The sequence below is a fragment of the Cucurbita pepo genome, chromosome LG09 (genome assembly GCF_002806865.2).
Source record: "Cucurbita pepo subsp. pepo cultivar mu-cu-16 chromosome LG09, ASM280686v2, whole genome shotgun sequence".
In the NCBI taxonomy this organism is placed as follows: Eukaryota; Viridiplantae; Streptophyta; class Magnoliopsida; order Cucurbitales; family Cucurbitaceae; genus Cucurbita; species Cucurbita pepo.
This window is the reverse complement of record NC_036646.1, coordinates 637,796-665,407: the sequence shown is the minus strand read 5'-3', so window position 1 is coordinate 665,407 and position 27,612 is coordinate 637,796. Positions and strand designations below refer to the sequence as shown.

Below are 27,612 nucleotides of genomic sequence, written 5' to 3'. Positions count from 1 at the left end.
GCTCAAGGTTTATAATGAGTTTTCTTTATTGGACTTCCTCTCAAAGTTTAAAATGGGTTTGTTACGGAGAGATTTTCACTCTCCCTCCTCAACCATCGTAGGATCTCACATCATATCTCTACACATAGCTTTAGATTGAAGCCATTTTAGACGATATTTTACTAACAACCGATTCAAATGTTCTAATCAAACCACACACCCAATTCACAACATGTAGTCTTTTCACATCAATCAAGATAGTTTTCTTCATTATATACTCACGATATTTCTTTATCTATCTAATATGAAACTTGGGTGCTCTTCCAATACCATGATATGACTAACGAGGGTCGATATCTAGTCAAATCAAAACAACTCACTAGACAACTTAATGCAATTGATGCACAACTTTATGTATTGTTCATTAACACATGAACTTGTTTTGCTTTTTTATAACTGTGAATTAGAAATCTAATAGAATGTTAAAACAAAAGGTCGATATATCATAACGACGTTGTTTTCAACTTGATCTCGACAAACATGCAATTAAAGTTGTAACTTTTTTTAAAATATAAATAATTCTATTTCTTATCAATTAGGAAAATAAAAAAAAAAGTTGATACGTACGGAAATACAATAAAGGAAAAACAAGAAAAAGATTAAAGGGTGTTGTGGGGCCGAACGCGGCAGAAGACAGCATGTAAGGCGACGTGGCAAATAAGGACAAAAGAAGACGACCTTTCAATGACGTGGCAGAAAACTCCAAAACAAGACACGGTTTTTTCTCGACAGTTAAATGAAGGGAAACTGAATTTCCGATACCGATGATACGGTCACTGACTGTGACTGAGAGTGGGTGACAGAGAATTAGAGATTAGACTGACCAGTGGTTTTCCCACGGAAACGCGTCAGCCAACCACGTGGCAGCTATGTATGTGGCAGTACCAGGTCCACTCCTTAACCACAACCTCCCACTTGTTTTTAATATATTATATCATTTTATAATAATTTGATTGTGACATTTAACTTTATTTTTAAAGTATCTCTCTTATTTTCTTTTATATATATATATATATAGTGATTGCATTTCAACCCTAATTATTTTTTTTTTTTCATTTTTTTAATGATTTAAATTATCTCATCCTTACTAATTTTACCTCCATAAGAATTTGGATTTCAAATTTAATAAATACTGGATCTTCTCTTTTAAAGTTGAACTTCTAAGATTTTATTGAGGGTTTTAGAGTCTGAATGTGGATTTAGACTACGTCGCTTGGAACGCATGAAGCCTTGGACGTAGGTTAAGACTATGTCACTTGGAACGTATAAAGCCTCAAACATAAGTTATTAGGTTCATGACTTGTACCGTAAATCCTAGGATAAGTGTATTGAAGAACAAAACGAGAACAAAACAAGAACATAGATACTAACCAAGAACAAGACACAGTCAAGAACTAGAACATGGATCAAGATCCAAGTTATGAAGACGAGAATCTGAAACTTAATACTAAAACCCTTAGATCAGAATCAAGGTTGAGACCTCGATCATGACAAAAACTCATAACTCAACATAACTTAAGGGCTTAAGTACTTGCAACAAAACAAGTTAAGAAGAAGTGTGATACCCTGAGCTACTTATTGAGTCTTTGTACTCACTCCATATTTTTCTGGTAAATAAGGAGTTGGTCGAGGTCGAGAGCGGGCTCTAGAATAGGTGCCATAGACAAGTTGTTTATTTTACAGTTTGGTTTTTGAAGCCTCAAAAATCATGTCATGATACGACACCTTTACTCACTTTCCTCAAGCTATTTGTGAGCGTGAATGCTATCCCTATAGACGATCAACACAAGTTTTTCAATTTGATTCGACCCCATGAACATAATTTCTAAGAAAATCTTCAAAACTATCGCACAAGACAAGATTATTCCAAACCATTCCAAACCAAACACGTATAGTGCAAGAGTAGCTAGGGTTAGGGTTGTTTGGTTTGATCCATAAAGCAAACAAGGAGTGGAGGAAGAGGGGGTGACCACTGACTACCTGGAAGAAGTTTAAATAATACACTACTGAATTGAGTCCTAAATTTAATACCCACAACTGCACCACCCTGCTGCACGTTAACCCCCTTCAACCACTNGGGGGGGGGGGGGGGGGGGGTTATGTACGATATGTCGTTTCTGTGCTAAGTTTTCTAGACCCTCACAGCTCCCATGTTGGCCCTCTACCTATGCTTCCCCCAATCTTCAATTCTGATAGAGACGACTCCATAAAAAAAAAACTAAACGTGTATACATTTCGGCCTAATTCTATGCCCTCGTCATGTGATCATAAAATTAAGAAATGTACGAGCAGCTACCTAGTCTCGTAGCCAAGAAAAATTAAGGTCTTTGGTAGCTACGGGTAGCCAGAAAGCCTCAAATCATACAACATGCTTTTCGGTTTTTGGTAATTACGAACACAATGAAACCTAAAACAGATCTGAAATAGCTAATAATTTCTATCTATACCACCGACGCCAATTTTTTTTTATGGATTGTCTATTCATAAAAACTTTACAATTAAACAGTTAACTTATAGTTACTATCTATATTATCGAGGATCCCTTTCGATGATAGGTGGTCCATTCATTAAAACTTTACGATGGCACAGTTGTGTGGTCCAAATTGCGGAGAATTGGGGCATTCTTATTAATAGGTAACTCCTAAGGTTATTAATAAATGTTGCAAATTTACTTTTGTACTTGAAAATGTAACCATTTTTTTTGGAAATTAAATTTTTTTTAAAATAGTATTATTGTATGCTTTTAAAAAACATATATGGTATAGAAATGATTAAATTAATAATAATAAAAAAAAAAACTTTTAAACTTTACCCTCCCAAAAATATCCTTTAACATATTTATTAAGTCTTAATAATATCCTTAAACTTTTAAAAAAAATCTCAAAAATACTTTTAAAGGAAAAGAAAAAAAAAATTAAAAAATATAATTTTAAACAAAAATCATTAATATTTTATTTCAAAAATACTAATTAACTTTCAATATTAACACAAAAAAGAAGATAATTTATGAGGTGTGGATGGGCAGCTTCCGTCTAAATATAGACGATAAATTATTTTTTTAAACTTTCTTTTTATAAATGGTAAGCATGTTAAAATATATATTTCTTAAATATAATACTAAAAGTAAAATAAAATAAAAAATTAGATTATTTTAAAATATATAAAGAGTATTAATAATAAAGGTATTTTTGAGTTCAAAGTTAAAAGTTAAAAAAGATATTTTTAAAACAAAATACTAACCGTTTTCATCCAAAACTAATAATAGGGGTATTTTTTAGATTTTTTTTTTAAATTTAAATATATTATTAAAAAAATTTAAAGTCGAGAGATATTTTTTTAAGACAAATTACAATATTTTTATTAATTTAAATTTTAATTGGGGATGAAAAAAAAAAAAAAAACACAAACTAAGTTAACAAGATTTAGTGTAGGCCAAAACTATAGGTTATATATTAATTAGATTCGATGTGATCCTTATTATATTATTTTTAGTTATAATGTATTTGGCGGAATAGCCAACCAGTTATGATTAGCGATTATTATAATAAAACATGAAATTAAAAAAAGATAATACAATTTTTATTTATTAAATCCCAAATGCAATTTTCCAAAATTGGACATTGCTTAACCCAATAATGATTGAATCTAACTACAACCTACAAAATTAATACTTTCTTTTCAACGTACGGACACTTTTATTTAATATTTATTATTTAATATTTAATTAAACAAAGGGAAAAAATATTTCATTTCACTAATCTTTAAATTAAGAATTAAATCTAAATTAAGACAACAGTAATTAATTTTGTTTATTATTTTTTAAACGATAATGATGGAGTTTTGACCGTAATGAAAAAGATGGAGAATTTAGTCCTACAAAAAGAAAAGGACTAAGGTTTAAATAAAAGTTTAAAGTAACATGGGTCCATGGAAAATTTAAATTTAAAAAAAAAAGAAAAAGAAAAAGAGATTTAACCCTAGTTGAAGAACGAAAATATCAATGCTTGACCAGGGTTAAATAATATAACAATTATCATAATTTTGTGAGCGTACGATGATAAAAAAAAAAATATATTTTTTAACTTATTTTATAAGAACAAGATAGAGGGCTAAATTGAATGAAATTATCAATAATTAAAGAAAAAAAAAGATTCTCCCACATCAATTTTTTTTTTTTTTTTTAGTTAATAATTAAGGAAAGGAAAAATGTTCTGTCGGAGTTTTGGTTGGATTATTTTAAGGATTGATGATTCCCCAACCCTTTTTCATCGCTAAAATAGGAAAGTTTATTTATTTATTATTATTATAATTAATTGCATCGATATTGGGACTAACTCGATTAGTTAACCTAATCCGACCATTATTTCCTCTTTTGGAAATTTAATTAAGAATAAAAGGTACAAAGCTAGAGTATAGTATATTACTCTTTTACTTTAATTAGTATTAATGAAACACCATTTTATATTATTTCGTACATAAATATATATATATATATATTCGCACATGGGTCAGCTGGAAATGCCACCCCACTTTAGATCTAAAATTATTTAATATCTTAATGTGAGATTTTACCTCAATTGGAGAAGGAAATGATAGAAAAACGAGTGCTAGCGAGGACACTAGTCCTGAAGGAAGTGGATTGTGAAATCCCACGTCGGTGGGATATATAGGTCTGAAAACCTCTTTCAATTTTAAAAAACTCGAGAAAAAGTCTAAAAATTTCTAAAATTAGAAAGAAAAAAATTACGAAGAGGAAATAAAGTAAATGATTGGATGAATAATGGAATAAAGATGCCCCTATATGAGCTATAGCCTTTCCCTTGTCTCTTACAAACTATANTATATATATATATATATATATATATATATATATATATATATATATATATATAATATAATTATTTGTATTTATATTTTGAATATGGAAATTACGAAAATGGGTATAAGGAAGTAGAAAACAAAAAAGAAAAGCATATGGGATATAATATAATGGATTCATGTGTGTGCTTGTGTGTAGACATAAAATAGACCCATCGATGTAAATAAATATATAAAGAAATTAAATTATTATTAATTTAAAAAAAATGGAAACATGAATTTACTCCATTTGAACAAAGGGGGCGCAGAAACACTTAAATTAAAAGGGACCCCATTTTTCAGTGCACGGAGCTTTATTGGGAAATATGTCGTGTCCGTACAAACAGTACCCCTTCACTTATTTACTCTTTTTTATTTTTTTTTTATATTACCAAAATTGATACTCAAACTTTTCATCGCATCTTTTGTGACATGATCACGTTACATACTTATTTTTAAGTATTTTTTAAAAGCGAAATTTATTTTCATAAATTAACACGAGTCATNACATTTTTTTTTTTTTTTTTGTCCTAACTGACATGTTTCCTAACAAATTTCTAATTGGTTATCCAAGTCAAACCCTCTTAATTTTTTTTTTTCAGATTAGATGTGAGTAAGAACAAAACAGAGCATGTAAAAAAATAAAATAAATGTAATTTTTTTTTCCATATTAGATGTGAGTAAAAACAAAACATGTAGACCGTGCAGGTAAAAAAATAAAATAAAATAAATGTATATACAATATTTAAAATTATATTGGTAGCTAGCTTCAATGCAATGGGTAAACATTGAGCTTGTCTATGTTGATATTATATGACTTAGTTTTTATGGTTTATCCCTTTTGAGCATAAGTTCTCATGACTTTCCTTTGAGTTTGTGCTTCTCCAAAAGGCCTCAAACTAATAGAGTTAATATTCATCACTTATAAATTCATGATCATTCCCTAAATCAGCTGATGTGAGACTTTCATTATCCAACAAACATAAGATTACTCCAAGCTAAGCACACTTACATTACCAGTAATTTTAAATTGGGAGACCCTTTGAAAAATTATATAAGAAATATGTGGGTAAGGATAAAACATGCTTGGAAAATCACATGTTGGTTTGTTAGAAACAATTCAAGCAAACTGTGTATAACGATATTAAACATCATTGAACGAATGGTTTGTTGATAATTATTGGAGTTGAAACCAAGAAGTTGTGGCCAAAAGGGGTTAGAATTTGAAGGCTGAATCCATTATGGAACATTTTCACATGGAAGATGACAAATCAAAACCAGGAACATTATTGGAAGGAGATGACAAATGGCAAATTTTGGGAAAGATATTTGATGGAATGCGACAGCTTTGGAGCCGAGTTGCATTAACTGCAGCAGTAGCAGCAGCAGCAGCACCAGGATGGTCTCCAATAATTTACATATATAACACAAACCCTTCTTCAACCTTCCAATTCTGTAACCTTACTCAGAAAAATCCATTAACTTTTCATCGGAATAAACACCAAAAACCCCACACTGCAACAGAACCATATAATAAAGTGATTTAGAGGACATGAAAATGTGGATTTTTTTATTAAGGACAACAAATTATTGGGAGTAGCTCCATAATCCATCCCCTGGAGAATTTGTGGGAGAGTCATCGGAAGACAGCGACTTGATCCGTGGTGGACTCACCAGCATTCCCTCAGCCATGTCCACCAGTAAATTGGGCATGTTCAGTAGTTCTTCCTCGTCCACGAACTCCCCGGCGGCAGCGGCGGCTGTAGCGTCAGAGGAAAACCCAGACCCACCAACAGGGTGGGTATGTGCAGCAGGAGCAGGAGCTGTGTCGGGGTGTCTGGCAGCAGCGGCAAGAGCAGCAGCGGCGCGGATATCAGAAGGGGAAGTGGAGGAAGGAATGCGATAGGATAAGAGAGCGTCTGGGAAATTAAGAGAGGCATCAGGGCCTTTAAGGGCGAGGGCAGCTACGTCGTAGGCGGCTGCAGCCATGTCAGGAGTAGGGTAGGTACCAAGCCAAATGCGAGTGGTCTGTCGAGGCTGGCGGATTTCAGAGACCCATTTGCCACTTCGGCTACGGACTCCACGGAACTTGGGGTGGCGATTAGAAGAAGAAGAAGAAGAAGAAGAAGAAGAAGATTGAGTATCGTCAGACATGAAAGAATCAGAATCAAACTCAGAAGCAGATGCAATGAAATGGGGGAAGAAACAGAGACGAGTTTATAAAGGAAAAGGGGAAGAGCTGTAAAAGCCGTGGGGAATTCGTGGACAACATTCCCAGAGCTTTGAGTGAGAAGCCACACGCATTTTTTTAACCTAAATCAAATAAACTTTCATGTTTTTTGGTGATGATTAATTTGGGACATTCATGCTTCCCACTACCCATTTCATCTTTTAGTATTAAACCTTACCCATCATTGCGTTCATTTACTTGAGTTCTTACCCTGCTTCTAATCTAATACTCCATTCAATCTCGTTATTGTTCTTCAATATCCTATCTTTGTTTATGTTGATAGCTTAAATTGTGAGTAAAAGTCTTGTCCAAACACGGGTTTGAAACCAAAATGGAGAATTTAATAAGAAAAGAAAGAGGAGAGAGGGATTTGAAATTGCTTGCCTTTGAGTCCACAAAATATAAATCCAGGTCATTTCAGTGCCACTGCTGCACAAGTAGGGCACTGAATCAATATCAAAATGGTCATTTTCTCCATACTTTTCCTTTTTCTTTTTTCGTTGTCAAATCACCATGACCCCAACTGCCAAATCAATTTGTTATCCTAAAAAAACTTACCCCAAATCTCTATGGCCGTTAAAGCTACCTTCTTTTTCTTATCTTCTTCATCCATGGAGGCTCTCAAATCCACGGCTATTCCCATTTTCAGGCCCTACCCATTTTCAATCGCGACCAAATCTATGAAACCCATCAAGGTTTCCATTAGACCGCCTCCATCGGACTTCGATTTCCGAGTTGAAATCTCTCGGGATTCCAGAGCCGCCATTGCTGAAGCTCACCCTGAGTTGCTTGATTTGGTTGACGATGGCACGTTGGTTTTGGTCGAGAAGAGGAGATTCGGCCCTGTTCCTGCTTGGAGAGCCGAATTTGTGGAGCCGGAAGCGATATGGTTGGTCGCAACTTCGCATATTTCGCCCAAATCGGTTAAGGATGTCGAGCGAGTGGTTCGAGCAGTGAAGCCCGATAATGTGGTCGTCGAGCTTTGCCGGAGCAGGCAAGTTTGATTTCCAATTTGGGGTTTTCTATCAGTAATTCAATACGCAAATTAAGCAAAGTAGTCTACATTGTTCTGAATTCATTCTTGTTCTGTATTTTCTTTCATTTACCAATTAAAAAGAATCAACATATCTGATGTGTTGAATTATTGCTTTGCTTTAAAAGAATGAACATCTTAAAACGATTCCAGACATTTGTTCCAGAGCTGGAATCATGTATACATTAGAAACTGGTGAGCCACACCAAAAACTAAAGTCCAACATGTTCTCCTTGAGTGGAGATGGTTTCTTGGGTGCTGTTGGTCGCAGCATAAACCTAGGTGAGCCCAACATTTTGTTTGTTTTCTGTTGGTTTTTGGCATATAAGCTGTCTAAAACTTGTCAATAATTCTTCAGGAGGCCAAACAGCTCTTGCTTTGCGCCTGCTTTTAGCTGTTTTTTCCTCCAAAATTTCATCAGATGTCAACCGTGTTGGATGATGGAAGTCCCACATCGACTAATTTAGGGAATGATCATGGGTTTATAAGTGAGGAATGCTAACTCCATTGGTATGAGGCCTTTTGGGAAGCCCAAAGCAAAGCCATGAGAGCTTATGCTCAAAGTGGACAATATCATACCATTGTGGAGAGTCGTGTTCGTCTAACATGGTATCAGAGCCATGCCCTAAACTTAGTCGTGCCAATAAATTGGTAAATCCTCAAATCCTCAAATATCGAACAAAGAACTCCTAAAGAAAAGGAGTCAAGCCCCTCCTCGAAGGCAGTCAAAAATGACTAAGACTCCAAAGGAGTCGAGCCTCGATTAAGGGGAGGCGCACTTTGTTCGAGGGGAGGTGTTGGATGATGGAAGTCCCACATCGACTAATTTAGGGAATGATCATGGGTTTATAAGTGAGGAATGCTAACTCCATTGGTATGAGGCCTTTTGGGAAGCCCAAAGCAAAGCCATGAGAGCTTATGCTCAAAGTGGACAATATCATACCATTGTGGAGAGTCGTGTTCGTCTAACAAACCGTCCTTTTGGCAGTGAGGTAACAGATCTTCAATTCACCAAGTAATGTATAGACTAAGTTCATGAAACTCTCATCAATCATGCAGTTTCGGGCTGCTCGTAAAGCATCTGAAGAAGTTGGTGCTCAAATAGTTCTAGGGGATCGGCCAATTGAAATAACTGTATGTGTTTCTCTCCTGCAAGATGACACAATTTCTTGCTTTTCCAAGTGCCACTAACCAGTAATGTTTTGCCCTCTCACTCGCTTCAATTTGATTTGTTGATTGTGCAGCTAGAAAGGGCATGGAACGCTTTGACATGGAACCAGAAGTTGAGCTTAGTAAGCTCAGTTATCCGTGGAATAACTTCACAATCTAATGTTTCTCAGAGCAATGATGAGGTTCTATCCCACCTGAAATCTTTTACTCCACTTCTCAGCTTTAAATGATACATATTTTAGAAGTGATTCAGCCTTAATATATGGTTGCAAGATGGGAAGAAAATTTCTGTTCATAACCATGACTTCCTAAGTTTTGAATAGTAGGCCNTATTGGGAATTCATTAATTTCTGGTTCATCTCTTGTTCTGAAACATATCCTATATGTTCCTAAAATCAATAAGCACCTAATTTCAGTACAAAGACTAGCATCTGATAATAATGCTGTTGTAGAATTTCACCCAAACTATTTTTTGGTTAAGGACCGAGTCACGAAGAAACTCCTGCTCCACGGTAGATGTAAGAATGGCCTATACGTTCTACCGCATAATTTCAGTCAAGCCTTGCTGACAGCCAAACTTTCGAAAGAACAATGGCACAGAAGGCTAGGGCACCCTGCATCTCCAATTACCATTAGAATTCTACAAGATAATAATTTAGCTATAGATACTAATATTCCCTCTTCCTCAATTTGTAATGCTTGTCAATTAGGGAAAGCACATCAATTGCCATTTGGTTCTTCTCAGCATGTATCTACAGCACCCCTTCAATTAATTCACACTGATGTATGGGGTCCATCCATTGCGTCAGTAAATAATTCCAAATATTATGTTTCCTTTGTTGATGATTTTAGTCGTTATGTTTGGATTTACTTTCTGAGATGCAAATCTGATGTTGAGTCTGTGTTCCTTCAATTTCAAAAACATGTTGAAACTATGCTAAATACCAAAATTCGCTCCGTCCAATCAGATTGGGGGGGTGAATACCATCGGTTACACAATTATTTCAAATCCACAGGCATTGAACATCATATCTCCTGTCCTCACACACACCAGCAGAATGGGTTAGTCGAAAGAAAACACAGACACATTGTAGAAACTGGCCTTGCTTTACTCGCTCAAGCCAACATGCCTCTATCCTACTGGGATGAAGCTTTCAACACAGCTTGCTTTCTTATAAATAGAATGCCCAGCCGAACCATACAACAAGACACACCACTTCATAAATTGTTTGGTAAAAGTCCAGACTACTCCATGCTTAGGGTGTTTGGCTGTGCTTGCTGGCCTAATTTAAGGCCTTACAACAACAAGAAACTGAGTTTCAGAACTACTAGATGTATATTCTTGGGTTATAGTTCTTCTCATAAGGGATATAAATGCTTAAATAGAAGTACAGGACGTATTTACATCTCTAGAGACGTGGTTTTCGATGAAAATATTTTTCCTTTTGAAGAATCTAAGCCACCAAACAAAACCACAAATCCACATCATCCTGTTCTACTTCCAGCCTTAGCCAAACTTGCTAGTTTTTACACTGAAAATGCTCTTACAGATATTGAACCAGTTGTTAGTAATTCCCATATGAATGATGGTCAAACTGATAATATTGCTAGTGACAACTTGTCTGGTGTCAGCTTATCTTCTGCAGATAATACAAGAAGTTCAGAGGAAATTGCAGAATATGAAGCTGAGAGCAGTTCGATCAATGCTCAAAACCAAACTCATGAACATGTGTCTGATCAACCAACTGAAGCAGCTAGTCAACATCCAATGCGAACAAGGTTGAGAAATAACATTGTACAAGCTAAACAATTCACTGATGGAACTATCAGATATTCAGAAACCTCAAGAAAATTCGCAAGCGCTGTAACTATCACAACTCCGATCATAGAGACTGCTACTGAACCTCGAAACCTGCAGGAAGCCATGCAACATCCAAGATGGAGAGGAGCAATGAATGATGAGCTCTCAGCGCTAAAACGAAATGCCACTTGGGATCTAGTTCCACCCAAACCTGGAATAAATCTCATTGATAGTAAATGGGTGTATAAAGTGAAAAGAAAAGCAGATGGGTCAGTTGAAAGATTAAAAGCAAGATTAGTTGCCAAAGGATTCAAGCAAAGATTTGGTGTTGATTACACTGATACTTTTAGCCCTGTGATCAAACCGTCAACAATCAGGGTCATTCTTTCGCTAGCAGTAACCAAGGGCTGGAATATGAGACAAGTTGATATCCAAAATGCATTTTTGCATGGAATTCTGAAAGAGGAAGTGTACATGCGACAACCACCAGGATTTCAAGACTCAGCCAAACCAAAGAATTACATATGCAAGCTCAAGAAAGCCCTTTATGGCCTGAAACAAGCCCCAAAAGCTTGGCATTCAAGGTTGACTGGAAAACTTATTGAGTTAGGCTTCAAGGCTTCAGTAGCTGATTCATCTCTTTTTATTCTCAAAAACAGAGAGATAACTATCTATATGCTCATCTATGTTGATGATATAATTATTGTGAGCTCCTCTGATCAAGCAACCGAAAGGTTGATTCAGAAATTGAAAATAGATTTTGCAGTAAAAGATTTGGGTGGTCTTGAGTATTTTCTGGGTATTGAAGTCAAGAAAACACGAGATGGTATCATACTGTCACAGAGACGATATGCCTTAGATTTGTTGAAAAGAGTAAACATGGAAAAATGCAAACCTATGTCTACACCAATGGGTTCTGCTGAAAAATTATTCAGAGAACAAGGAATACCCTTATCAGCTGAAGAACAATTCAAATACAGAAGTACAGTGGGAGCACTACAATATTTGACAATGACTAGGCCTGATTTGGCATTTGCTGTCAATAAAGTGTGTCAATATCTTCATACACCTACTGATGCTCATTGGGGTGCTGTGAAGAGAATTCTTCGTTATGTTAAAGGCACACTAGCATTAGGAGTGAAAATTCAGAAATCAACCATGATGTTGTCGGGGTTTTCTGATGCTGATTGGGCTGGTTGTCCCGATGATCGACGTTCAACTAGCGGCTTTGCTGTATTTCTTGGAGCAAATCTAATCTCATGGAGTTCCAGAAAACAGGCTACAGTGTCAAGATCAAGCACCGAAGCAGAATACAAGGCCATTGCGAATCTTACTGCAGAAATGATTTGGATCAAGTCATTACTGAAGGAACTGGGCGTGTATCAATCAAAGGCTCCTCGCCTCTGGTGTGACAACCTCGGAGCTACATATTTAACTTCAAATCCAGTATTTCATGCTAGAACGAAACATATTGAAGTTGATTTTCATTTTGTTCGAGAACAAGTAGCACGTAAAGCAATGGAAGTTCGGTTCATTTCATCAAGTGATCAAGTAGCTGATATCCTGACAAAACCACTGTCTAAAACTCCTTTTACTACACATTGTAACAATCTCAACATGTACAAGACTTGTTGGGATTGAAGGGGACTGTTAGAATTGGTCAATCCATTAGAATAGCTTGAAGTTAGTCATGCCATAAGAATAGGCTTACTTCGTTAGTTTCCTATGAAATCGGATCTATTAGTTAATCTTTTGCCAATATAAATAGAATATGTCCTCAATAGTGTGAGGCACAGTTTTGCATAAACTTGATAGAGATAGGAACTGGAGTCGGATGCAAAAGAAATGCATAGACTGGCTTACATACCATATCAGGAACATCCGACATAGATTTAAACATGTCTTTCTAAGGAGTTGAATCTAAGCTTTAAACATAGAGATCTGTATAATTAGGCAATTCCTGTTACAATATTCTTTTTTCTCATTTGGTCGTTTTCGCCCATGTTCTTGTTTCTTCTGTATGATCGCTTCTTTTACTTAGGATCTTGTTTATTAATGTGAGATCTTGATTGAAGAGAGGAACGAGTGTCAGCAAAGACGCTGGGCCCCGAAGGGGGTGGATTGTGAGATCCCATGTCGATTGGAGAGAGAAGTGAGTGTCAGCGAGGACGCTGGGCCCCGAAGGGGGTGGATCGTGATATCCCACATCAGTTGGAGAGGGGAACGCAGCATTCTTTACAAGGGTGTTGAAACCTCTCCCCTCCCTAGCACATGCGTTTTACAAGCCTTGAGGAGAAACCCGAAAGGGAAAACTCAAAGATGACGATATCTGCTAGTTGTGTGCTTGAGCTGTTACAAATGGTATCAGAGCCAGACATTGGACGATGTGCCAACGAGGACGCTGGTTCTCGAAGAGGGGTGAATTGTGAGATCCCACATCGATTGGAGAGAGGAATGAAACATTCTTTATAAGAGTGTTGAAACTTCTCCATAGCAAACGCGTTTTAGAAACCTTGAGGGGAAACCGAAAGGGAAAGCCCAAAGAAGACAATATTTGCTAGTGGTGAGCTTAGGTTGTTACAAATGTTATCAGAGCCGGACACCGAACGGTGTGCCAACGAGAATGTTGAGCCTCGAAAGGGGGTGGACGTGGCGATGTGCCAGTGAGGACGCTGGGCCCTGAAGGGGTTTGGATTATGAGATCCCACATCGATTGGAGAGAGGAATGAAACATTCTTTATAAGAATGTTGAAACTTCTCCCCAGCAAACCGGTTTTAGAAACCTTGAGGGGAAACCCAAAAGGGAAAGTTCAAAGAGGACAATATCTGTTAGCAATGGGCTTGGGCTGTTATAAATGGCATCAGAGCCGGACACCGGACGGTATGCTAACGAGGACATTAAACCCCGAAATGGGGTGGACATGGCGGTGTGCCAGCGAGGACACTGAGCCCTAAAGGGAAGTGGATTGTGAGATTCCACATCGATTGGAGAGGGGAACGAAACATTCTTTATAAGAGTGTTGAAACCTCTTCCTAGCAGAGTTGTGAACCGTTACAATTAACATCTCAAAAACTATAATCATACATCCTTCTTTTTTCTTGAAGTTCGAATCTAGGTGCATGAATCACCATATCCTTCGTTTTGTGAATGTGCTTTTCAGGAAGCAGGTAGAGATGGGAGTTCCTTGCAGCTGTATGAGCAGCTCAGTTGTTCATATCCATCTCTTCTTCAACCTCTTATTCATGAACGAGACACTGTAAGTATCATCACATAATGCATTTGCAGCTCTTACTTCTTACCTCTGTAAAGTTGTTAATAGCTGCATTTTCAGTACCTTGCATGGTCTCTAAAGCGAAGCAAGGCGGTGAACAAGAGTAAAAGGGTGGTGGGGGTGATTGGAAGAGGCCATATGAACGGCGTCATCTATGCCATCATATCAGATCAAGGAGACTTGCGATTTCGAGACGTTGCAGGTAAGAGAGCTGGGGAAACCTCCAATGGCTTTGTTAGCAGTCTGTTGCAGAGCTTGGTTAGAGACACTATCATTGGTGTTGTCTTCTGGGTTTTATATGAACAATTGAAACAACTACATTTAGTGCCTTAGCTGATCATCTTTCCAAACCATACCTTTGTACAAAATCAATCCAAGAGTATACCACTCAAAACTTACATGTAAAGAGATGATTTGATCCTTATGTGTATTACTCCATTTTTCAATAAAATCATTTGAAAATTGATCTACATCCATCCCGTGTCCTCGTTGGCACACCGCTCGGTATCTGGCTCTGATACCATTTGTAACTGCTCAGTCCCACCACTAGCAAATATTGTCCACTTTAGCCCGTTACATTTCACCATCATCCTTACGGTTTCAAAATGCGTCTGTTAGGGAGAGGTTCCCAAACCCTTATAAAACATGCTTCATTCTCTCTCCAACCTAAGAAATGATTCGTTCTTCTCTCCAATCGAGGAGGGGTCTCACAATCCACCCCTCTTGGGGGCTCAGCATCCTCTTTGGCACATGCAGATATTGTCCACCTTGACCCGTTACATATCGCCGTCAGCCTCACAATTTTAAAATACGTCTGTTAGGAAAGGTTTCCACATCCTTATAAGAAATATTTCGTTCTCTTCTCCAACCGATCGATGTGGGATCTCACACCATGTATTATGATATGCTTATTCCTTTTCAATACATACGAGTGAACAAGACGTTAAGAATCTAAGATCTCTTATCAAGTTTAATCATTTCAATATATATTCGAAATAAGAAAGATTTGAATCAAAGATAAAATATTTGAAATCAAGTTGACAACTTTATTAGTAATTAGGTCATGGTTTGTTCTATACTTAGTTAAGAGAGTAATTAGATGCATGCATGTGGAAATGGTATTTATTTGGAACCTTAACGCACATTACATGGATTTAATTAAATGTGACCAAAGAATATAGAGCCCAAGATATGAACAAATGAAAGATCTCGAATCTTTTATAAATGGAACTCCAAGTGGGAGCCTCACATCTTTGGTAAGCAACATTAAATATAAACTTTGGCCTTAGATTCTTTTACATAACAAAAACATTCAGCGATGAGTACAAACTTCATAGCATTCATTATCATCCTCTTCATGATTTGAAAGTTCTTGGTCGAGATTTGAAGGATGGGTGAAGTTTGTGAAGGAGTAAAGTTTGTGGATATTCATGTGTTGTTGGTGGATGATGATGCTACCTCTCTAGCCGTGGTGTCCGCCATGCTTAGAGTTTGCAAATACCAAGGTTGATATGAACAAAATGAATTTAGATTTTGTAGCTAAGATTTTGATGTAACATGTTTTGTTATGTTTTCAGTTGTGACGCTCAAGAATCCAATGGAAGCACTTGATACTCTTAGGGCAAGAAAAGGGTTCTTTGATCTTCTTCTCACTGATCTTCACATGCCTCAATTGAGTGGCCTTCAATTACAGAAGCAAGTAATGCAGGAATTCAAGCTTCCCGTCATCAGTAAGTATATCTACGATCTTGTCCACTTTGAGCATAAGCTCTCGTGGCTTTGCTTTGGGCTTCTCCAAAGGCCTTATGCCAATGGAGATGTATGTTGAGGCAACCATGAGAGCTTATGCTCAAAGTGAATAATATCATATCATTGTGGAGATCATGTATCAAAGTCATGCCCTTAACTTAGACATGTCAATAGAATCCTTAAATGTTGAACAATGAAGTTGTGAGACTCGAAGATGTAGTCAAAAGTGACTCAAGTGTCGAACAAATGATGTATTTTGTTCGAGGACTCCAGAGAAGGAGTCAAGAGAATGAATCAAGACTCGATTAAGTGGAACTTGTAGGCTCTATAGTGTACTTTGTTCGAGGGGAGGATTGTTGAGGATTGTTGGGAGGGAGTCCCACGTTGGCTAATTTAGAGAATGATCATGGGTTTATAAGTAAGGAATACATCTTTCATTGATATGAGGCCTTTGGGGAAGCTCAAAGCAAAGCCACGAGAGCTTATGCTCAGTGGACAATATCATATCATTGTGGAGAGTCGTGATTCCTAACAATGTATTCCTTACTTATAAACTCATGATCATTCTCTAAATTAGCCAATGTGGGACTCTTTCCCAACAATTTTCAACGAGAACTACGACCCATTTAAGAGGAAATTAACCAAAAGCTTCATGTTTTTTCAGTGATGTCAGCTGATGAAAAGCCTAGTGTGATATTGAAGAGTTTAGAGGAAGGTGTTGCATTTTACATGGTAAAGCCAATAAGCCTAAATGATGTCAAACATGTATGGCAATATGCTATTACACCCAAGAAGGTTTCACCTGATCAAACAACAACCATTATCCCACATGAACTGTCCATCCAGATTCAGAAATCTTCGTTTAAGAACTCGAGTTCTTCGCCGTCTTGTTCGAGAAGGGAAATCAAATCTAAATCTTCAGAACCCAAGAACAAGAAGGCCAAGGAAAGTAAGGTTGCTAAGAATTCCATTGCAATGAGAAAGCCAAAGGTTATTTGGACAAATTCACTTCACAATCGGTTTCTTCAAGCCATTAAACTGATAGGGCTTGACAGTGAGTAGATCCTTTGCCCATCATTCTAATTTTAAGTTTTTTCTCATCAATTAATGATTTTGTTTAAGTTTATACTTTTTATTTTGTTCAGAGGCTGTCCCAAAGAAGATCCTTGAGTTCATGAATGTTCCTGGCTTGACTAGAGAAAATGTTGCCAGCCATTTACAGGTTTTTCTTTGAGTCTTTCTTATTTGGATTGGATTGAATTAGTTCGAATTATTTGAGTTATTAAATAATGGTTCGGCTCAATTCAAATTAAGTTTTGTAAATTTGATGTACCAATGTGATGTCTCACGTCGGTTGGGGAGGTGTGATGTTCCACATTGGTTGGGGAGGAGAACAAAACACTTTTATAAGAGTGTGGAAACCTTCCCCTACATACGTGTTTTAAAGCCTTGAGGGGAAACCTGAAAGAAAAAGCTCAAATAGGACAATATCTGCTAGTGGTGAATCTAGGTCGTTACAGGAGGAGAACAAAACACCCTTTATAAGGGTGTGGAAACCTCTCCTAGCATATGCTTAATGGGGAAGCTCAGATGGGAAACCTCAAAAACCTTGAGGGGAAGCCCGGAAGGGAAAGCCCATCTGAGTCGTTACAGGAGGAGAACGAAACATTTTTTATAAGGGTGTGGAAACCTCTCCTAGCATATGCTTAATGGGGAAGCCCGGATGGGAAACCTCAAAAACCTTGAGGGGAAGCTCGGAAGGGAAAGCCCAAAAAGGACAATATCTGGATGAGCACTTGTTCTGCTGTGTAACTCTGAAAAACGCGTTTTAAAGTCTTTAGGGGAAGCCCACAGTAGGTCTAGGTCATGACACCTAACCCATAAAGTTTTTATAATATGTTAATAACCCAACTCAAACCATACAGGTGAGTTGAGTTGATCGAGTTCTTCACGTCACTAGGTCATTAAAAGAACGTGTTGAATTAGGTATTAAAAGGGGTATATCATAATCTAACTAGTGTATTAAAATTGAATTGCTTTGTTCATGTATGGATTCAGAAGTACAGAATTTTCTTGAAAAGAGTGGCAGAAAAGGGTGCTCGTTCAATGAAGATATATTGTGATAATGTATTGCAAAGATCAAATTCTGCTGCACCTCATGTTCAATACCCATTATACAGATCAAAATTGCAAGCCCAACATCCAAATTTCCCTCAAAATCAACAATTAATGGTTCCTTTAAACAACCAATCTCCTACTTTGGGCTCCTTTAAACAACCAACCCCTCAAAACCCTAATCTTGAAGGAGCTTCCATGGAAAACCCTTTGGCCCATTTTTGGAATCAAAAGTACTCAACTCTTTTGACAATCAACAAACTTAACTTCCCTAATTTCAATGGGGATCAAAATTTCGTGTTGGTAAGAAATGAAAACCCTAAGTGTTCGAGCGATGGAACAGGAAGAACAACTGGAGAGGATCGAATGATTTGTTCGAGTCGAAATGGGGTATGCAATGTGCAAGCTTCTGATGATCTCAACAATGGGGGTTGTGCATCAATAGGGTCATATTTTGGGCAATTTGAAGGTACAAATCAACTTTTACCAGTGGTTTCTAACATAAATGTGGAGAAAAATGTGTTAGTTTCATCAGAAGAAGAGGTGGGGAATGATAATATTTGGAAAGCAGCTAATGAGAGCAATGCCTTTGGTGATATTGGTGAAGACCAAAGTTATTTTGATGTTCTTAGTGACATTTTCATGGGGCACAACGACACTCAAACTTCTTTACAGGTTCGTTTTCGTACATAACTATGTCCGTTCTTTTCGTCGAGAATAAAACATCTTAACCAAATGAGTTATGCTTAAATAAGTGTATGAAAATTGCATTAGCATTGTTTGTTGATATGAAAGTCTGTGATCACATGAACGTCTTAACAATGTATATAAGCTATAACTTCATACTCTATTACAGCATTCATTATAGCTAAAAGAAAAAAACGCTATAAAATGTCCTAGATTTTTAATAACATGGGCTGTCAAAAAACGCTATAAAAAGTCTATGATAGCATTTTTCGTAAGCTATTGTATCCATTATTTGTTGTAGTGTGATATCTGGAATGGGATCGAAAGGGATGGTTCAGCAAAGGAAGATCTCCAACCTTCAGGCCTTTCTGCTCAGGTAATTGCAACCCTAAATAATTAGATTTAGTTGTAGAAGCCCTTGATATTATTCTGTGAATAACTATATATATATATGAGAAGCTAAGCTGAAGTGTTGGTGTTTGGGTGTAGGGTTGGTACGATGATCTCTTAGACACCATTTTGGGAGATGGGTCTTCATAAGAGGAAGAAGAAGCTGCTCATTTTTAGAACCAAAGAATTGGAGAGGTCTGTACACACACACCATGCATGAATCAAGCTCAAAAAACTTTCTAATTGTTGTTACTTTAGATTTAAGATTATCGTTAACTTATAATTGTTGTTATTTTCTATCCGGTTGAGAATAGAAAGAAACAACGAGCCTAGAGTAGGGCGCTAGAGATTGATCGGGCTAGACAAAGACCTAGAATATGATACCTTTAAGAGACGGTGCATTTAGGGTCACGAAGGGTGGCCAGTGGGCTTAGCCTTAGTATTCCAAACCTTGACAGGTTTGAGAGGTCTTCCACGAGAACGTTGGAGATGAGTGAATCCGTGTCTAATCCATCAAGACATGCCCTAAAAAACCTAGTAGAACACCACAGTAACCATGGGCAACCGAGGTAGCTCGCCAGGCTTGAGTAGTGTGAATAATGTCACCAGATCCTCCACTTCACTCACTGCTCTGATACCGTACCGTCAAGGCTCTACTTTGATACCAGAATCGTCGAGTTAGGCTTAGCCATATAGGGCAGTGTGATTTGTGCTCTAACCTAGTGGAGATAGTTATGGGTCTCCTAAACAGGACTTCTAAGCCGTAAACCCGTCCTTGAGTAGGGGAGCGTGTATGATTCCATGGGAGGGTTGTCAGCTAACCTCCATGAATGATTTTCATAGTGATTTAAATATTTAGATCCAGCCATACTGACCCTTTAGCTTTACTTGTGAGGTCATGCCTCAACATAGAACACTGTTCATTCATTGCATAAGTAAGGTAAGTCACCTAAGTTGTAGAATAGAAGAAAACGGGTCAAACCCCTATGGGTAAGCTTCAGTTTAGAAACCGGCTCGAATAGTCGAGTATCCAACTGCTCAGATAGCATCGGAGCTTAGACCGCACTTTTTAGAGCTCATAATAAATCCCGTGGATACTTACTAGGTTAAGGATGCGAAAATAGTCTACAAGTAAGTTGCTTATTGAGTATTCTTATACTCATCCCTTACTACACTTTTTCAGGTGAATGATGCCACTGATCAAAGGTAGGAGGGTGTTAAGGAGTCATAAAGCCACAGAGGAGTAATCCGGGGCGTGTAGAAGTCTGTTTCGTACCCCATAAACTTCTATTATGAAATTCATATACTACATGAATATTTGTTTTGATTGAAACTCTTCTTCTTAGCACTAAATTTTTTCCGTAAAATCTTCTTGTTTATCTCTTTTCTACGTGTTTTCATTGCATAGTCGGTTGGTTTCGTCCTTGATTTCAATTCTCGAATTTTGAAGTATGATAGATGCTTCGAAATGGGAGAATCTAGTTAGAGATAGATCCAAATATATCCAAATTATGGTTTGAAGATGAACGAGGATTTGGTTGGCAGTTTAGTGTCGGAAAGAGAAGAGGTTCTTTTTTGCTTCTTTTTTCTAAAAAGTTCATCACAAAAGGTGCTGTTTTTTGGATGAGCAGATAAAGACATGCTACAAAACACAACATACTAAGACATTCAATATGAATTTGACACCTCTCTATAACTACCAACTAAAATGGGAAAACAGCCTTTAAAATTGCTCACAAAAGTGACCCAGAAAGCCAAAAAAAATGACACAAAATTCAAAGAAAAGCATCAACAAGATGAAGAACGATTGGTTAAAAAAAACCGTCTTTTAAGAATCCAATCGAGTTTAATTTTAGAACTGTCTCAGTGGTTTAGGTAGATGGATACGACTAAAATAAACTAATTTCATAGCTCTTTTTGTCTTTTTGAATTCGATAATCGCATACGAATAGGTGAACTATCGCCCTCTAACATGCTAATTGATATCGTGTCCATTTAACCGATAGTAAACTTATAATTATTCTTGGTATGATGATGAAAATTTAAACAAAATATATAAAAAAAATGGATGATTTAGTGGGATTTTAGCTAGAGACTTATGTTGAAGAAAGGAATCTTTTATATATCATCATATATTTAATTAACAAAAGATTTTCTTTTAATATGGTGGGGTTGTTGCTTCCACATATTCAAACCCTTTTTCAAGTTTTAATTCATACCATACCTAATTAATTTGCTATTAACTCTTCAAAGATTCTAATCGAGATCTAATTGAAATTTAAACGTTTAAAAGTTTGACCGATTTTGAATAATGTAATAAAGTTCATTATATATCAGATCACTTTCGGCGTGTTATGTCAACATAAACTTAATTTAACCTTAAAAATCGAACCTTTTTGACATAGGCATAAACATTACATTAAAGTCGGGTATATTATAAATAGTAAGTAAGTTTGAAACATTTATGGTCAAAAAAGACTGATTGAGTTGCTAACAACATTATGCTGGAGACCAAATCCGAAGTTGTAAAATACTAAGAAAAATGCAATATTTGTGGCTAGTGTTCATCGTTTGAGATCATTACGTTTCAAAACACCTTCTTTTTGTTTCAATTATTCGAATCTCTTCTAAGTAAGTAATCATGTCTAAGCAAGCTTCTGATTTGCCGATCTCTATTTAATTTCAACTACAATTATTTTTCGGTTTGAATTCTATGGCTAAGATATACTAATCATAATCATAATCATAATCCGATAAACTAATTTATTTAGAAGAGATGTTCTCATTTCATAGCTTAAGAGATAAGAGATTGATGAAGATGAGGATGATAAATGCATGCCTCAAATTCAATGCATCCTCATCCTCTTACAATCTCATTATTTTAATAAATATACTTAATTCTTTTTCTTAGAATAATTTTGAAATATGTTCAATGAATATAACATTAGATAGGTAATATTCGATTATTGAATAGAACGAGTATCAATTTTTCTTCTCAAACACATTGTTCAATTTTATGTGATACTTAGCTTCAAAAGCACGCCCGAGACAGAGGTACCACCGAAAGGGTCACCAAATCTAAAAAGGGTTAGCGATAAAACACGAAAACGTTCTCTCCGAGTTAAAAAAAAGACATTCCTTTTAAAAAATTGTCAAAATGGGAATGGAATGTTTGAAGCAATAAGGGTATTGATATTTGTTGGGTATATGTGGATGGAGATGAAGATTGGATGATGATTATTTGGACCTTTTCTCCACACGTTTTTAAGACCAAGCCGCTGTTCTTTTTGTTCTTGTTTCAAACAATTCAAGAAGTGTCAATTCATGGGAGCTTCCTCTTATGTTTCTTACTAAGCTAAGAGAGACCAATCCACTTCAAACCCTCTATCCATATCAACCTTGGTAAACCACATGAGTCAAAGAAGTAGACTGCCCATCTCCAATATGAATCTAATTTTGTACTCTTACCTGAAATACCTATATCCTTATGATGATGTAATAACAAGCTCATAATTATAATCATATGTGTTCCTTTGCATTCATATTCACCAACCTATTTCGTAACCCTTTTGGTTGATGATTCATGCAAATGATTCGGTATTTGGATTTTCCTGTCATGTGAACCAAACCAGTGTCGATGGGCGTTCCCTTTTGCAACAGATACATGTTCGTATCGCCATCAACTAAAACGCGTTTAGTAGGGAGAGGTTTTCATACCCTTAATAAAGAATGTTTCATTTCTCTCTCCAACTGAGGAGGGATCTCACAATTCACCTTCTGGGGGAACCCAATGTACTTATTCGTACACAACTCAGTGCCTGATACTATTTGTAATAGTTTAAGTTTATCGCTAGTAGATATTGTCGTCTTTGATGGTATCAAAACCAGTCACTGAAAGTACAAGAAAGTTAGAAGTTTAAATCGTCGTATGATGTCCCACATTGGTTGGGGAGGAGAACAAATCACCATTTTAAAGCCTTGAGGGGAAGCCCGAAAGGGAAAGCTCAAAGAGGACAATATCTGCTAGCAGTGGGTCTGGGTCGTTACACGTCGTGACTCGTTGAACTAAAAAAAACTTTATGTATCAAAGATCAACTGGTGGTGGTGGTGACTATAAAAGTATGGGAATGAAATGGATGGGTAATGTTTAAAATATAGAGTTGAAGGAGAGACACTCCCAAATAGCGTAAAAAACATGTAAGATCTTTTTTATGTATTAAAAAATATGTAAGAAAGAGAGAGGAGGAGTTTACGCGCTTGCTCTTCGTCTGATAAGCTATAAAAGGGACTCATTTAGTCATGTCTTTAGCAGAAAACCCCCTCCGACTCTCTCTGTCTCTCTGTCTCTGTCTCTGTCTCTGTCTCTGTCTCTGTCTTCGTATTAAGTCTTTGATCCTCTGTTCTCCAAATTATGTGTCGTGTAAGTTGTTCGAACCCCAGCAGATTATGCGGCGACGACGATGAAGTTGCTTACCTTAACTCAATTAATCACTCTTTGAAGCCTTCCAATATGCATTTTACAAACCCTTTGATCCCTCAGCCCCCGACATCCCAACAAACCCACCATAAACCAACCAAACAAATTGATACCCATTTCTCCTTGGCCCTTGGAGAGGCCTTTTCCATCGCCCAAATCGCCTTCCCCATGATCCTCACCAGCCTCCTTCTCTACTCCCGCTCCCTCATTTCCATGCTCTTCCTCGGCCGCCTTGGCGAGCTCTCTCTCGCCGGCGGATCCCTCGCTCTCGGCTTTGCCAACATCACCGGCTACTCCATTCTCTCTGGCCTCGCCATCGGCATGGAACCCATCTGCGGACAAGCCTTCGGCGCCAAGAAATTCACTCTCCTTGGCCTTGCTCTGCAGAGGACCATTCTTCTCCTCTCCTTGATTTCAATACCCATTTCAATTCTCTGGCTCAACGTCAAGCCTATCCTTTTGATTTGCAAACAGGACGAATCCATTGCCCACCATGCTCAATTGTTCCTTCTCTACTCTGTTCCTGACCTCTTCGCTCAATCCCTCATCCACCCACTTCGAATTTACCTCCGAACCCAATCCATAACACTCCCTCTCACTTTCTGCGCCACTTTTTCGATCTTTCTCCACATACCCATCAATTATTTTCTTGTTTCTTATCTCAATTTGGGCATTCGAGGAGTTGCAATAGCAGGGGTTTGGACAAACTTCAACTTGGTGGCTTCTTTGATTCTCTATATAGTAATCTTCCAAGTTCATAAGGAAACATGGGGAGGATTCTCGCTTGAATGCTTCAAAGAATGGGGGAAGCTTCTCAATTTGGCAATTCCAAGCTGCGTATCCGTCTGCCTCGAGTGGTGGTGGTATGAAATCATGATCTTGCTCTGTGGCCTGCTGCTAAACCCCAAAGCCACGGTGGCGTCAATGGGCATTTTGATTCAAACCACGGCATTGATTTACATATTCCCATCTTCGTTGAGCTTCAGCGTGTCGACAAGGGTGGGGAATGAATTGGGAGCAGAGCAACCAAAGAAGGCAAAATTAGCCGCCATTGTTGGGCTGTCTTGCAGCTTCGTATTGGGAATCTCTGCCCTGTTTTTCGCAGTTTCGATAAGAAAGATTTGGACGAGTATGTTCACAGAAGATAAAGAGATCATAGCACTAACGACGATGGTGCTCCCCATAATCGGACTCTGCGAGCTCGGGAACTGCCCACAGACGACGGGCTGCGGCGTATTGAGAGGAACAGCCAGGCCTAAAATCGGGGCGAATATAAATTTAGGATGTTTTTATTTGGTGGGTATGCCAGTGGCGGTGGGGCTATCATTCTACGGTGGGTTCGATTTCCGGGGACTGTGGCTGGGACTACTGGCGGCGCAGGGATGCTGTGCGGCGGCGATGTTGGTAGTTTTGGGCTTTACAGATTGGGAATTTGAAGCGATTAGAGCTAAGAAGCTAACCGGTAGCGGCGATGAAGCGGTGGAAGCTCAATCACTTATTCCTAAGAACAAGGAAGATTGCTGCTAATTTCAGCTGATCGGAACTAAAATTTGTGACATTGACGATGAAGTTGATGACATAATCCGTTTAATCCGTTTTTTTTTTTTTTTCTTTTGATAGAAAAAAAAATATATTAAATTTTTTGGGGGGTGGTCGTACAGAAAGGCAGAAATAGGTTCTTATATATTGTTGGATTTTGATCATGTGGGTGATAATGGTTGCTATGTTACGATCAACTATATGAACCAAAATTCAATTACTCGTATCTCTCCGTTCTCCGTTCTACTCAACCCGAGCATACCTCTATTTCCTCTTTCTCTCGCTTTCGATCTCTATATCAGGTGGAATGAATATTTGAATCAGTCTGTGAGATCCCACATTAGTTGGAGAGAGGAACAAAATATTGTTTAGACTGACAATAACATATCTCTTAGCGATGGATTTGGAATTGAGTTGTTACAGGGACTGACCTCAAAACGTGATGTGTAAGAGAAAAATTTAAATAATACAAAGATTCAAGAGGTTGAGGATCTTAGAAGTAAACTATATAATATAGCGAAATTAATAAATGCATGAGAATAATTAAAAAAAAATACAAGAATCGCGGCCAGCTATTTTGGCTGATTCTGTAACATATAAATATTGATCGTATCATATTATATAATTTTAATATAATCTTTTGTTAACAATTCGCCTCATAAATCTTATGTCACTCTATTGTGACCTCTCTAAGATTTATTTTATATTTCGTTCCTTTAATGTTTATTTAATGTAACTTAGTAGGGTTGTGCTTGTAACCCACATGGGCTTTCATTACTCACTATTAATGAAAATTCATATAATTAAGATTTTAAAATTCTTAAATAAAATTACACGTCACAATCTTCTATTTTTTTTATAAAATTTGAAGAATAAGTATTCATTCATGTTTGAACGTGATCGAATATTTAAATTTTCATACCTTATATTTGTTATACTAAAAATATATTCTATACTTAAGTAGTTCAAAATTAATATTCTTACGTTAATTTTTAATACTTTAATTTCTTCTTCGATCAATTTGGCAACATATATTTTCTTCAAAATTTAGAAATTGTATTTTTTTTTTAATTGTGATTAAATTTATAAAAAGTGTTTCTATATATATATATTTTAAGAAAAATGCATTTTATTGGTAGAAAAAAACCAGTCATTTGGGTGGTATGTCCGTGTCACCTCTAACAAATATGGTCCGTTTTACGCCATTAGTTTCATGTTTTGGATCGTTTCCCTCTCCAACTGATCTCACAATTGATCTCCTTTGAGGACTAGCGTCTTCACTTGCACACTGCTCGGTATCTGGCTCTAATATTATTTATAACAACACAAGTTCACCGCTAGCAGATATTACATGCTTCAAATTTAACGTACTAAATGGATCAAAGAGACCAAGTCTTTATTATTATTATTATTATTTATTTATTTATTTAAATTTTAAAGGGCCACCCAAACTTTAGTTGGTCAAATTAATTATTCTCAAACATTTTTCTTCTTTTAATCCTTTTCCATTTACGTTTATTACAATCTGGAAAATTTAAAATTTGGTCCACGCTTTTATTTTCTAAAATATGGACAATTCTTCCTTATTATCTCCATTTTTCACATCCAAATTATATACATAATATTTAATATTTCATCTTAATCTCGTTCCCGAGAATATATACTTTATAACCAAAATAATAAGACACTATTTATCATTTCAAAAGTCGATAGTTTCATCTTACCTTATAATTATTAAATTTTTAAAATGCAACCACATTAAGAATATTTAACGCTTGTAACCAATTTTAGTGATGTGTTGTCATTTATAAATGTTTGATATTTGAACTTTACAGATTTTAATTATAAATGTAACATGTATGGTGGATAAATGGAATTTTTTAAATAATTAAAAAATAATAACCCGACAACCCAACTTAACCTAGCTCAATCAGAAAATAGAGGGTTCGATTGAATTGCTCGAGTCACCGACCTGAAATTTCAAATTAATCCAAATTACTCATTCTTAAACGTCTCACATCCTTGCCAAACATATATTATAACATGTCTAAAAATTACTCTATACTCCCTTTTATTAAAAATGAACACTTTTTGTGAGCTCTTAGCTTTAATGCAAATGAATATATGCTAATCCCAAATGTGTATATATATATATATATATATATATATATATATATATATATACATCTTGTGGTAGAAGCTTCCAATTTTGTCAACTCTAAAATAAACTAATTTAGAGAATGAATTTCATTC

At 36.6% G+C, this 27,612-nt stretch overlaps 4 protein-coding genes across 5 annotated transcripts; 3 read left to right on the top strand and 1 right to left on the bottom strand.

Annotated features, from left to right (window-relative positions):
* Positions 1-6,203: 6,203 nt before the first annotated feature.
* LOC111801983 (ethylene-responsive transcription factor ERF025) lies at positions 6,204-7,387 on the bottom strand. The gene has a single exon (XM_023686237.1). It carries the CDS (start codon positions 7,048-7,050, stop codon positions 6,484-6,486), a length of 567 nt encoding a protein of 188 aa, XP_023542005.1. The 5' UTR covers positions 7,051-7,387; the 3' UTR covers positions 6,204-6,483.
* Positions 7,388-7,505: 118 nt separating this feature from the next.
* LOC111801982 (traB domain-containing protein) lies at positions 7,506-14,872 on the top strand. 2 transcript variants are annotated; one of them, XM_023686235.1, is made up of 8 exons: positions 7,506-8,120; positions 8,326-8,441; positions 8,518-8,585; positions 9,131-9,151; positions 9,219-9,293; positions 9,404-9,511; positions 14,292-14,387; positions 14,463-14,872. In XM_023686235.1, exons 1-8 carry the CDS (start codon positions 7,696-7,698, stop codon positions 14,733-14,735), a joined length of 1,182 nt encoding a protein of 393 aa, XP_023542003.1. In that variant the 5' UTR covers positions 7,506-7,695; the 3' UTR covers positions 14,736-14,872. The 2 variants fall into 2 exon arrangements, with proteins under 2 accessions (XP_023542003.1, XP_023542004.1); XM_023686236.1 differs by having other exon boundaries at positions 7,954-8,120; positions 8,313-8,441.
* Positions 14,873-15,792: 920 nt separating this feature from the next.
* Positions 15,793-18,959, top strand: LOC111802001 (putative two-component response regulator ARR21). The gene is made up of 5 exons (XM_023686260.1): positions 15,793-15,907; positions 15,980-16,132; positions 16,816-17,205; positions 17,297-17,373; positions 18,210-18,959. The coding sequence occupies exons 1-5, from the start codon at positions 15,793-15,795 to the stop codon at positions 18,957-18,959; spliced, it is 1,485 nt and encodes a 494-aa protein (XP_023542028.1).
* Positions 18,960-23,670: 4,711 nt separating this feature from the next.
* Positions 23,671-25,579, top strand: LOC111802299 (protein DETOXIFICATION 49-like). Its single transcript, XM_023686610.1, has one exon. The coding sequence runs from the start codon at positions 23,755-23,757 to the stop codon at positions 25,345-25,347; it is 1,593 nt and encodes a 530-aa protein (XP_023542378.1). The 5' UTR covers positions 23,671-23,754; the 3' UTR covers positions 25,348-25,579.
* The last annotated feature ends 2,033 nt before the right edge of the window (positions 25,580-27,612 follow it).